At 59.7% G+C, this 11,047-nt stretch overlaps 1 protein-coding gene across 2 annotated transcripts; it reads right to left on the reverse strand.

The window, feature by feature from the left end:
* Positions 1–1,765: 1,765 nt before the first annotated feature.
* Positions 1,766–8,588, reverse strand: TLX1 (T cell leukemia homeobox 1). Of its 2 annotated transcripts, none has more exons than XM_089314063.1 (3): positions 7,019–8,588; positions 4,898–5,135; positions 1,766–2,815 (listed from the first exon to the last, which is right to left on the reverse strand). In XM_089314063.1, exons 1-3 carry the CDS (start codon positions 7,599–7,601, stop codon positions 2,593–2,595), a joined length of 1,044 nt encoding a protein of 347 aa, XP_089170189.1. In that variant the 5' UTR covers positions 7,602–8,588; the 3' UTR covers positions 1,766–2,592. The 2 variants fall into 2 exon arrangements, with proteins under 2 accessions (XP_089170189.1, XP_002718710.1); XM_002718664.5 differs by having other exon boundaries at positions 4,898–5,099; positions 7,019–8,584.
* Between the last annotated feature and the right edge of the window lie 2,459 nt (positions 8,589–11,047).

An 11,047-nucleotide genomic window follows, 5' to 3' on the forward strand; every position in this document is an offset into this window, starting at 1 on the left:
CCCAGCAGTAGAGTTCGTGGTCAGAGAACACCCAGGGTCCTGAGGACACAGACACAGCTGCGGAGGTGGCCTTGGGGAATTGGAAGGGTGGGCTGGAGGCCCAGGCCCCCTGGGGTCGGTGACTCTGGGATCCCATGGCCCAGAGGCACCAAGGGTGCATTTAAAAGACACAGGTGGAAAAGAGAAGCCGCACCTTGTGTGGGTTTGGCAGCGCCGTCCCAGTGGGAACAGAGGGGACAGTCAGACCTGCCAATAGGAGAGGGGTTCTGTGGTTCTGGGACGCCATTTTTTAAATTTTGCTGAGCGCAGCCAGTGAACGTGCCGCCCGAACCCTTTCTCAGGACCCAAAGCCAGCTCCTCTGAGTCTGCCCAAACACCCGGTGGGAATGTGGCCTGGGCGAGGAAGCTGGCCAAGCCCTCCATTGCAGAACTTTTCTCTCTGCACTGAGATCCAAGGAGGCTGCAGGTGAAGGGGTGGATCAGCAACTGCCCCCACCCCCACCCCCGACGAATTTCCCGTTGAGCTTCCTCGGGTGTGAGGTTGCTGTGCTCTTTGTCCCTGTGTGGCGGGGTAGGGCAGTAAGACAGGGGCTGTCTTGGTTTCCGTAGTTGGCCCTACCCACAGTCGAGGTGCACAAGGCGCACACAGCTCTGCAGGACCTTGCATGCACAGTGCGCTGCCACCGGCTTCTGGTTCCCGGCTGCTTGGGTCCCGCACTCTCCCATCCCCTCCTCCAACTCGCCCCTAGACCTTCCACCACCCAGCTTCTTCCAGGAAAGCCAGCCCAAGTTTGTTCATCTGCAATTGGTGTAGCAGGTCAGGGACTGGATGTTAGGGGATGTGTGTGTCCTGTGGCTGCTGTTTGGTCAGAATGCACTGGGGTCTCTCCTTAGGTCCCTAAGAAGTCATTTCTCAGATCCTTCCTAAACCAGGCTGGTGCTGGGAGCCTGGAAATCCCACGGAGAGTCCCAGAGAGGATCCTGGCCCTAATTCCTGATTCAGTGTGTCTCAGGGTCTGCAGCCCTTCCCTCTCAAGCTCCCACCATTGCATATATCACCAGTTCGAAATTACTTGTACACAGCCTCACTCCCGGGACAGTCTCCCACAATGATCTACACACTTGGCTACACACTGTCCCATGCAAGCATACGCTGTACAGTTAAAACACACAGCTCACATGTAATTTCATCTCACACACAATTACATAGATGATACACAATCACAACACCCATGCATTTAATGCAAAAATAACCACAAAGAAAAACTAATTCATACTCACAAGTAACACAATTCATACTCAACCACCAAAACGGGTGAGCACACTATTACCCAGCCACTTCTGCACACGGGGTCACACACACTTTCCATTATAAGCCTGCGTGTGCAATGATAGTTTCGGTTTGCCATTAAGCAGAAACAAGCATTCACATGCAAGAAAAATGAAAGCACGCTTACACACCATTACAAACATTCACGATGAGTAACAAATTGCCCACAGGGTCACAGACACACAATCTCACACCCAAAGACAGGCGTCCTCTCGTCCTCCCGAGCACCAGCAATCACAGCAGCACCTGGCTCGCCCGCCTCTCCTCTATCTTTCTCCGTCTTTCTCTGCTCTCCTCTCTCCAGTGCCTGAGGGCTCTGCCCCTCCAACGTGTCCCTCAGGTTCAGATACCAACAGCTGCTCCCAAAGCCCCAGTTTGCACCAAACCCAAGTAGCTCTCAGGCGCTGGGCTCATCAAGGAGCAGGCTGTCCTGACTCCCGATCCGGAGGGTTTTATTATTTTTTCCACATAAATTACACAAGCACTTTATAAAATGGTTACACAGAAAACACCTTATAAGTGCATAACTTAACTCTTCCCCTCCCTCCCCCCTCCCCACAGGCTCTGGAGAGATGGTTTGAGTCTGGTGAAAATCCGGCTGTGCGTACCTGGGTGCGGCTGGCTGTGATACGGGCTGGGGGCCTGGCTGGGGTGTCACCGTGCCACCTGGCCTTGTGTTGGGGGGGTGGGGTGGGGGGAGAGGGAGTGCCACGCCATTAGAAGCCGGTCTTGGTCACCCCTGGCCAGTGCCTGATGGTGAGGATCAAGGGTGTGAATGCTATGATGAAGTGTGTACTGGACACTCTGCCCTAGTCCCTGTGTGTGCCTATGGGGGTGACACCAGGATGGACTGTGACATCACCTCCCTGTGTGCCTTTGGGTGTCCTTGTGTGTGATGAGGAGGGGTTTCCCAGGGCGCATTCAGATGGTGGGTCTGGGATCCCGTAAGCTCTTCCTCCTCCACCTCCCTGCCTCTCTGTTCCATGTTAAAAACCAGAATAAAACGAAATAGACAAACTGGGAGGGCTCTGAACAGTTCCAGTGAGCATGGAGCCTCATCGGCTTCCGGGAGGGGGTCGCGCGTCCCTGTCCCGATCGCTCCCGTCTTCCCTTCCACAAAAGGGAGCGCAGTGTCGCCTCGAGCGGGCTGGGGCGCGGGGCATTGTGCTCCCGCTCGCAGTCCGAGGCGAGGAGGGGTGGGGGAAGAGTCCTGGCTCTCAGCCTGGCCCCGGCGACCCTCCACCGGTGCGACGCGGGCAGGCTCACTCGCAGGCCGACGCCACGGACGTGACGCTGGTGATCTTGGTCGAGTCGTCAGACCACGGCTGCAGGTTCTGCAGGGCGAAGAGCGACGAGTTGTGCACGCACAGGGGGTCGGCGGGCAGCGGCTGCGCCAGGCTCTTCTGGAAGGCCTCCTGCTGCAGCTGCAGGAGGATGCGGTTCGCCTGCTGCCTCTCGGCCTCGCGCTCCTCCGCGGTCTGTCGCCTGCCCCGGGAAGAAGCTGTTATCCACCAGGGCACCGACCTGGCTCCCGCGCGTGCGCGGGCTCCCGGGAGGCCGCGCGGGCGAATGCTGGCTCCACTTTGGGCCCCTTTAACGCATTCGCTTCCCTCCAGCGGCTTAACTCCGACAAGGGCTGGGAACCCCAAAGCGGGTGTAGGCGAAGTATCGCGGAGGAGCAGTAGGAAAATCCGCTAGGCCCGGGTGGCTGGGACTCCCGGGCTGCGCGCAGCGCCCACACCGCGGTAGGCTGGCACCTCGCCTCGTCCGCGCCCCTTGGGAGACCAAGCGGGACCCAAGTACAAAGGGCCTCACCCACCCCGCGAGCACAAGGCAGAGAGGCGAGGGCCACGGACACCACGCGATCTGCCCTACCGGACTCCTCTCCCTTCAGCCCGCGGGCCTCTCCCTGGCCTCCCGCCACCCGCACCGAGCTCCCGCCGGACTGGCAGGCTTCCTCCGTGGCGGCCCGGGGAGGCGATGACTCACTCCATTTAATGCCGCCCCTCCACCCCTGTCAACCGAGATCAAACGTCTGTCTCTAAGGTGGACAGACCTAATGGGAGTCCCCGGGGCCTCCAGAAGCAATTTGTAGGCGATCGATGAAGCCGCGCGAAGCCCGGAGGGCATCCTCCGAGCCGCCCGTCTTGACTTTTCTGTGTATCCACGCTGTCTCCTCTTCCCCTCTCTGCTATTCCAACTGCCTAAATGTTTCCTCCCTTTGTGTCTCACCCTTGTTTTCCCTCCTCCCTAAACCCCCCCTGGTTCCCTCTGAAATCAGGGAATTCTTGAAAACAAAACTGGCAACCGGTTTCAGCCAGCCATTGCTTTCTTGCTTACAAACGAATTCTCTCGATCCTTACCCCCCTGGAACGGGGGTGTCTACTTTTGTCCTCCTCCCTTGTCTTTTGGTTTCTCTCTGCAGGCCTGGGTCTTCCTGGGCCCCCCCACCCCACTCCCTAGGGGGCCTGCCCACAGCAGGCTCTGGAAAGGCTGGGGCCCCCCACCCCCTAGCCCCTGCTCCCCCCCAGCTTCCAGAGGTTTGCAGCCTTGTCTCCTACCCCTTCCCCAGCTGCAGGAATGTTGGTGGGGAGCCGGCTGGGGCCAGGGCTTCCTTTGTGGCCCCTAAGGCGGAATCCCGGGCAGATTCCTCGCCTTCATTCAGAAAAAGAGGAAACTCCAATTCCTTCCTCCCGCCCCAGGCCCGCCCGGCGCGGCGCCGCCAACCTCATCCAGACTCTCTCAAGCTCCCCCACCCAGGGCTTGAGCTAGCGAGAAACTCCCGGCAGGGCAGCCAGTGTGCAGGGAAATCAGGCCAGATGGACGGGAGGGTGCAGAGGTGCGGGAGGTGCAGCTGGAGAGAGAGTGTCCGTGTGTGTGGGGGGGGGGGTGTAGACAGGAGAGGGAAAACCAGAGCTCCACGCATGTGCATGGGAAACAACGTGGGTAGTGTGCGCCTGTCCGTGTGTGACAGCAGGAGGGAAAATGTCTCTCTTTCTCACACACACCCATCTGCTCCTAATTGATCCCCCTTGCAGTGGGACCTGCAAAACCCCGCCACAGCCGGCGCCGATTGATTTTCCCCTTCCAGGGCGGGACCCACTGCACAGAGGCCGTGCGTCTGGGGACCAGGCAGTCAGCCGGGCCCAGCCCGCGGTCTGGGGCCCCAGACATGGCCAGGAGTCTGGCTGGAGTGCAGAAACAATGTGTGGGTAGTTCTGCCTCCAGTCTCGGGCAGAGGAGGTCCCCCTTTGCATAAGCAACAGTTTGCACCAACAAAAAGCCCTGAGGATCCGCTGAGCCCGGAAGCCCGCCTCGCACATACATAGTTTCCTAACCCCGTTCTAGCGTGTCTGCCCAGGCGCCAAGGAGACTGGCCGTGTTCATGCGGGCATAGAGCGCGGTCCAGAAAGCCTTGAAGCCACCCAGAAAACACAGCTGAGGCTCCACAGCCCCAGTGAGGTTACCAGCAGAAGCCCGCACCCCAGAACCAGTCTGACGCTGGTGGCGGGGTTTGAGCTGCTAGGAGACTGCACCGCCCGCGGCTGGGATGCCCTGCGTGCTCACCTCCACTTTGTCCTCCGGTTCTGAAACCAAGTTTTGACCTGTGCGTCGGTCATTTTGAGCGCCTTGGCCAGGGCGGCACGCTCGGCGGAGGCCAGGTACTTCTGGCGGTGGAAGCGCTTCTCCAGCTCGCAGATCTGCAGGCGCGTGAAGGATGTGCGGGGCTTCTTCTTCTTGGGGGGCGTCCGATTCTGGTAGGGGTGACCTATACGGCGTGTTACAGTGAAGGGTGAGAGGGCCACTGGAGCGGGAGACAGACAGACGGCAGAGGCAAGCGGCAGAGCGTCAGGAGGCGTCCCAGGCCCAACACCCCGCGAGCAGCGAGCACGCAGCAGGACCCTACGTGAGGAGCCACGGTCCTCCCGGCAGTCCTCAGCACTGAGCCCCGGGCGGGAACTGGCTCCCTCCCGCCCGCCAGGCCAACGCCACCGCCACCACCACCGCCACCACCACCACCACCGAGGCCTCCCTAGCCCCGGGCTCTTGGGAGCCCCACACCTCCTTGCCTTCTCCCCAACCCGGTTAATCTAAGGAGCTAAAGGTCGCTGCTCCAGGCAGCCCCAGACCTCCGGGCTCAGAGCAAGGGCCCAACTGTGAGGCCCAGCTTAGTGGAGGCCCATGACTCGGTCCTGACCTGAGCGTCCATGCCACCGCAGCACAAGCGGACACAACAGGCACGCACACCAACAGGCCAGCACACACCCGCACGAGCACACAGGCCAATGGGCTACTGCCCCAGGACCTCCTTCATGTATGAACCAGGATCAGGGCCCGCTGTGGCTCCCCAAGGGAAACTGCAACTCCCCGCAGACTGGGGACCAAGGCTCGGCACAGCCTTGCCTCCCCAGGCCTGAAATGGCCTGAGGAGGAGCACTGGGGCTCCTTGCCCAAGGGCCTTCCTGCAGACCCATCACCCACCAGCTGCGGTGCCTGCTGCCTCAGGACCCCTACCCCCCACCCGACAGGAGCTCCAGGAGCAAGCAGCAAGCAGTCTCTCAGTCTGTGCTGCCTGGAATAGGAGCAGAGGCCTGGGGGAGACGCTTGGGGGGGGGGGTGGTCACTCAGCCCGGTGTCTGGCTCCATGCTTCTCCCTCCTCGCCTGTCTGCTCCACCCCCTCTTCTGTTGGGCCCTGGAGCCTGGGCCTCCTGGGAATCCCAGCGGCCGCCGGCAGGGCCTGTGCCTCTTACCTCTTCTAAGGCAAGGCTGGAGAAATTCAGGCTCAACTCAAGCAGCTTTCTGGGGGCCTGGGCCAGGTGGGAGGATTAAGGAACACTAAGGGTCACAGCGCAGGGAGCGAGAAGGGGAAGGGGGCTGCGCAGGGGCGAGAGCAAGGTGTCAAGAGCGGAAGCGGCAGCGGAGGGAGCCGGCGTGGAGCGGTGAGCGCGGCCGCCGGCAGCCGCCGCCTAGTGCGTAATGGTCCCGGGAGTCCATGGCCCGGGCGGGTGCATCATTCACCTCAGAGATAATAGGGCCGGCCCCGCGGTGTGGGGGGACTCCCAGTGGGGACAGAAGGAAAATGGGGAAGGAGCTGTCCCGGCGACTTAGCCCTGCGCTGCCACCCAGCCAGACGAAGCTGGCAGTCCCGGAGGAAGGGCCCGCCAAGCTCTGCTGTCGCTGTACGCGGGCTCGGCAGCACTCCGGGGCCGGCCGGAGCTCCGAGCGTGAGGAGTGTGTGTGTGTGTGTGTGTGTGTGTGTTTAAGTGTGTGTGTGTAGGGGACGGGAACCAGGAACCTGCTCTATTCCTATGTTTGATTCTAGGCAGCCCTGGACTGAAGAAACAGTTTGTTCACAGGAGACTGATTCTGAAGCCCCAAATGCTGGCCGAAGGTAGTGCTGAGTCCCTCTGCCTGACTGGGCCAAGGACCCCCAGAGGGGAGAGGGGACAAGGGAGAGGAGCTGCTCCTAGCGGGGGTCCTGCGGGAGCGCGGGGTGGGGTGGGGGGAGCAGTCTGGGAGACCTCTTCTAGCACAGCCCTTCTGGGATCATAGAACCAGGTGGGCAGCGAGGCGGAAGGGTGCGGGGCGGCTCCGCGCGCACAGAGCGGGTTGCCAGGAACCATCGACCCGAGGACAGCGAAGAGCCGGGGCCGCGGCCAGGCGCAGCACGCACGGGCCGGACTCACCTGTGAACCTGTCCTTTGTGTATCTGCGGTTACTCTCCATCCATGGGAAGGTGAGGCCGGTGAGGTTGTTGACGCCCGGCACAGCAGGCACAGAGGGCACGGTGGGCAAACCGGTGGCCAGGGGCTGGGGGTGGGCCACGGCTCCCGCTAGCGGCCTGTGAGCAGGCACTCGGATCACTCCCGCGGCGCTCAGCGCCCCGCCGCCGCCGCTGCCACCTCCGCCGCCGCCGCCGCCGCCTCCGCCGGGACCGGGGCCGCCCGCCAAGGCCATGTTCACGTTGTAGGAGCCGGCCAGAGGGCCCATGCTGCAGGCGCCTCCGCCGCCCGCTGGGCCGCCGGAGCCGCCCGGGCCGCCCGCGCCGTAGGCCCCCGCGCCCCCGGCCCCTGCTCCACCCGAGGCGCCCCCGCCGCCGTAAGTGTAGGCGCCTCCGACCAAACAGCCAAGGCCGTATTCTCCGTCCTGGAGGCGAGAGGCGGGCCCCATGCAGCCGCCCTGGTCCGGGCTATTGAGGATCTGGTCGATGCCGAAGCTGATGGGCTCCGCATGGCCCGGGTGGAGGTGGTGCGGACCCAGGTGCTCCATGCCGGCCCGGCCGGGGCCCTGGCCCCACGGGGGGCCCGGGCAGCGGCGCTCGCTGTGCTGGGTTCTGGGGGGCACCGAGCGGGTCTCGAGGCGACAGCGGCTCCTGGCTGCGCCGAGACTCGGAGGCGAAGTGCGCAGAAGGACTAAAGTAGGGGGAGGGGAGGGAGAGAGGGGGGCGCCGTATTCTTTCCCTCTCCGGCTTCTCCTTCCCCTCTCCGGCTGCTCGCTCGCTGTTGACTCTGGGACATCAATCACCGGGCGAAAAAGCCCGGTGCGAGCGAGCCTCGCCGTTTCGGCCGGGTCTCTCCATTGGCTGTGCGCAGAGAGGAGCGGGGTGAATGACAGCGCGGGGGAGGGGGGAGGGGGAGAGGGAGGCCAGGAGCCGAGACAGATGCCGGAGCCAGAGACGGAGGGACGGAGACCAAGGCTCCGGAGTAGTTCGCGAAGAGAGAGCTGAGGAAATCTTGAGAGGCTTCTAAGGCGAAAGGAAAGGAACAGGAAGCGGCCATTCCTGGAGACCTACCGACCGAGGGACTCTAGGAGGGGGAAGACAGAGCTCTCTGCCGCCCCCCACCTGGCAGGAGCCGCCCCTTAGTTTGAACTGGACCAAAGGAGGCCAGCCCACCCGGCCCCTGGGGAAAGGGTGTCCCTGCCCAACTGGAAAATCTCCCCCAGGGCTGACGAGGAAACACCTGTCACTCAACCAGGCGATTTACTCTCAATTTCAAGTCCGGCTTGTTAAGAAGTAGAAGACTGTCTGCTCCCCAGGTATGGAGCCCAGGCCCCGAGGCAGGACGGTGAGTCCAGGCTTGTCCTTTGAAACACAGGCCCCGGAACGACTGGCTGTGTGTTGTTACAAAGTCAATGACCACCCCAACGCAGCCTCCAGCCTCCGGAGAGAAACTGAGGAAGGGCCGACTTCCTGAAAGGCAGGCGCAGATGGAGTGGGTCGGGGGCCCCTTTTAAATAAATAGATGCTTGGAGAAGCAAGTCACAGTGCTTGAGTGAACGCGACCAGATTGCTCGCCACCTCGCCACTAGGCCCAGGGTGGGCTCCTCCAGGCCTGAAGCATTTGGACTGTGCTGAGGGAAGGAGTGTCTCTCTTGCTTTTGGAATCTTGGGAGGGGGACCAGAGCGAGGGAAGTATGTCCAGGACAAATTTAGGCCTTTTCAAAGTTCTGCCTATGGCGGCCTGGCTGAGAGCCCAAGAGAGAAGGAGGAAACTCCCTTTCTCTGCTTCCTCCCCTGCCCTTCTCCCTCCTAGGGAGGCTCTCTGGGAAAGGCACAGGTTACAGCACAGGGGCTCGGCCTCAGCTGCCACCTCCCTACCAGGCCAGATGCTGGGATGCGAGGGGGGGGGGGGGGTTCCTGGTGATCTCCATGGGATCTATGTGCTGCTTTCCTTGGGTCTGCCACCTCCGTTTTGGAGATCCCCTTGGAGGCAGGAAGTGGCTTATTTTCTGTCCCTAGCTGCGAAATACTGGCCCAGCCAACAACATATGCTCATCGTGGGTTTGTTTGGGGGTCCTTCCTGCATATCAGGCACTGTGCGGGGCACTGGAGACCCAGCAGTGTGGCTCAGAAAAGTTCCTGGCCTCCTGGGCCTCACTGTTCTGTAGAGAGGGTCAGACAAAGGATTCAGTAAGCGGGAGGAGTCTAAGTCTGCCAAGAAGAGTATGGGCGCTGGGCATTGCGGCCCGACCCTCTGCGGTGAATCCCAGCCCACTTCATAGGTGAGGGAAGCCACATTTCTTTTTTTTTTTTTTTTAAGATTTATTTATTTATTTGAAAGTCAGAGTTACACAGAGAGAGGAGAGGCAGAGAGAGAGGTCTTCCATCCGATGGTTCACTCCCCAAATGGCCACAACAGCCAGAGCTGCGCTGATCTGAAGCCAGGAGCCAGGAGCCTCTTCCGGGTCTCCTACGCGGGTGCAGGGGCCCAAGGACTTGGGCCATCTTCTACTGCTTTCCCAGGCCATAGCAGAGAGCCGGATTGGAAGAGGAGCAGCCGGAACCAGAACCGGCGCCCACATGGGATGTCGGCACTTCAGGCCAGGGCATCTACCCACTGTACCACAGTGCCGGCCCCCAAGGGGGAAGCCACATTTCTAAGAGGCTACAGTTGGTATAATCTAGATGCAGGGGCTGCATGTAACTGGCTGTTATGTGCTAGCCTGGAAACCTGGCTACTGGTTGAAAGCTCGTCCATAGTGGGGAAACCTTAACTGAGCTCCAGCCAGGCCGACCAGTGCCTCCCAAGGCAACACCAGATGTGAGCTTGGAAGTTGTTGGCAACCGCTAAGCAGAGATGAGCGGTCCACTCCCTTGCTGATCCCCCCTCCTGCCCACCCAAGGCAAGTTTTACACATCCACCCAGGAGGTTCCATAACTTTGCAAGTAGTTGGAGCCTGCATCTCTTTCCTGTCACTGCTCTTGGGTGAACTAAAGCAGAAATAAACATAAACATTTACTGAGAAGCTACAAGAGCCATACCTCACATCTCATTTAAGAACCCCAACAACCCTGAGAAGTTAAAAGAAATGTCTCAGTATTTTATTATTCAGCAAGTGAAATGAATGTCCATGGCAGTATTATTGATGCTAACCCAAAGTGGAGACAATTCAAATGTCCATCAACTGATGAATGGATAAACACTATGTGGTATATCTATGCAATGGAATATTACTCAGCAATAAAAAAGGAATGGAAAGGAAGTGCTGCTCACACTACAACGTAGATAGACCTAGGAAATATTAGGTTAAGTGAAAAAAGCCAGGCACAGAAGGCCACACGTTGCACGATTCCATTTATGTGAAATGTACAAAAGAGACAAATGCATGGGGACAGAAAGCAGATTAGTGGTAGCCAGGAGTGGAGGAAGGGTGGATTTAGAAATGACTTCTAATGGGTACAAAGTTTCTTTTTGGAGTGATGAAGATATCCTGGCACCTTATAGTGGTGATGGTTACATAACTTTGTGAATATGCTGCACACAACTGAACTGTACATTTTAAGGGTTGAATCTTGTGACCTATGAATTAGATTTCATTAAAAAAAGAAAAAAGGAAAATTGAGATTCCATGAGGCGAATAAACTTGACTAAAGTCCCAAAGGGAGGATTAGTCTGGCATCCCAAAACCTACACGGTTTTCCCCATACAAGGCTGAAAACGAGGGGGTGATGCAGCTTCCTTTTAGGCCAGGGCCCACTGGCCCTGCTCCTTTCTGTCTAACCACAGCTCTGCCTGCTGCCTTCCTGGGTTAGCCTCATGGCTTCTCTTTGCCACTCTCCCTATGACTTTCCGACCTAGCCTCTCCTAACCCTTTTGGCACCTGCCTGACCCACCTCTTGAACCCCTCAGATCTGGCACCCGCTGTCCAGGGTACCAAGGAGGAGACTTTGTCCTGGTGACCCCAGTCTAAGGATGGCAGAGGTCCCAGCTACC

Source organism: Oryctolagus cuniculus, chromosome 15 (assembly GCF_051225735.1).
Source record: "Oryctolagus cuniculus isolate XC-2025 breed Fujian yellow rabbit chromosome 15, ASM5122573v1, whole genome shotgun sequence".
Lineage (NCBI taxonomy): Eukaryota > Metazoa > Chordata > Mammalia > Lagomorpha > Leporidae > Oryctolagus > Oryctolagus cuniculus.

What these genes read in the sequence shown, in the direction of transcription:
- TLX1 (XM_089314063.1), bottom strand. Translation starts at nt 7,601, where the DNA reads ATGGAGCACCTGGGTCCGCACCACCTCCACCCGGGCCATGCGGAGCCC. An exon ending in CACAAAGGACAGGTTCACAG is followed by an intron (nt 5,136 to 7,018) that starts GTGAGTCCGGCC and finishes CTCCCGCTCCAG; the next exon opens with TGGCCCTCTCACCCTTCACT. An exon ending in AACCGGAGGACAAAGTGGAG is followed by an intron (nt 2,816 to 4,897) that starts GTGAGCACGCAG and finishes TTCCCGGGGCAG; the next exon opens with GCGACAGACCGCGGAGGAGC.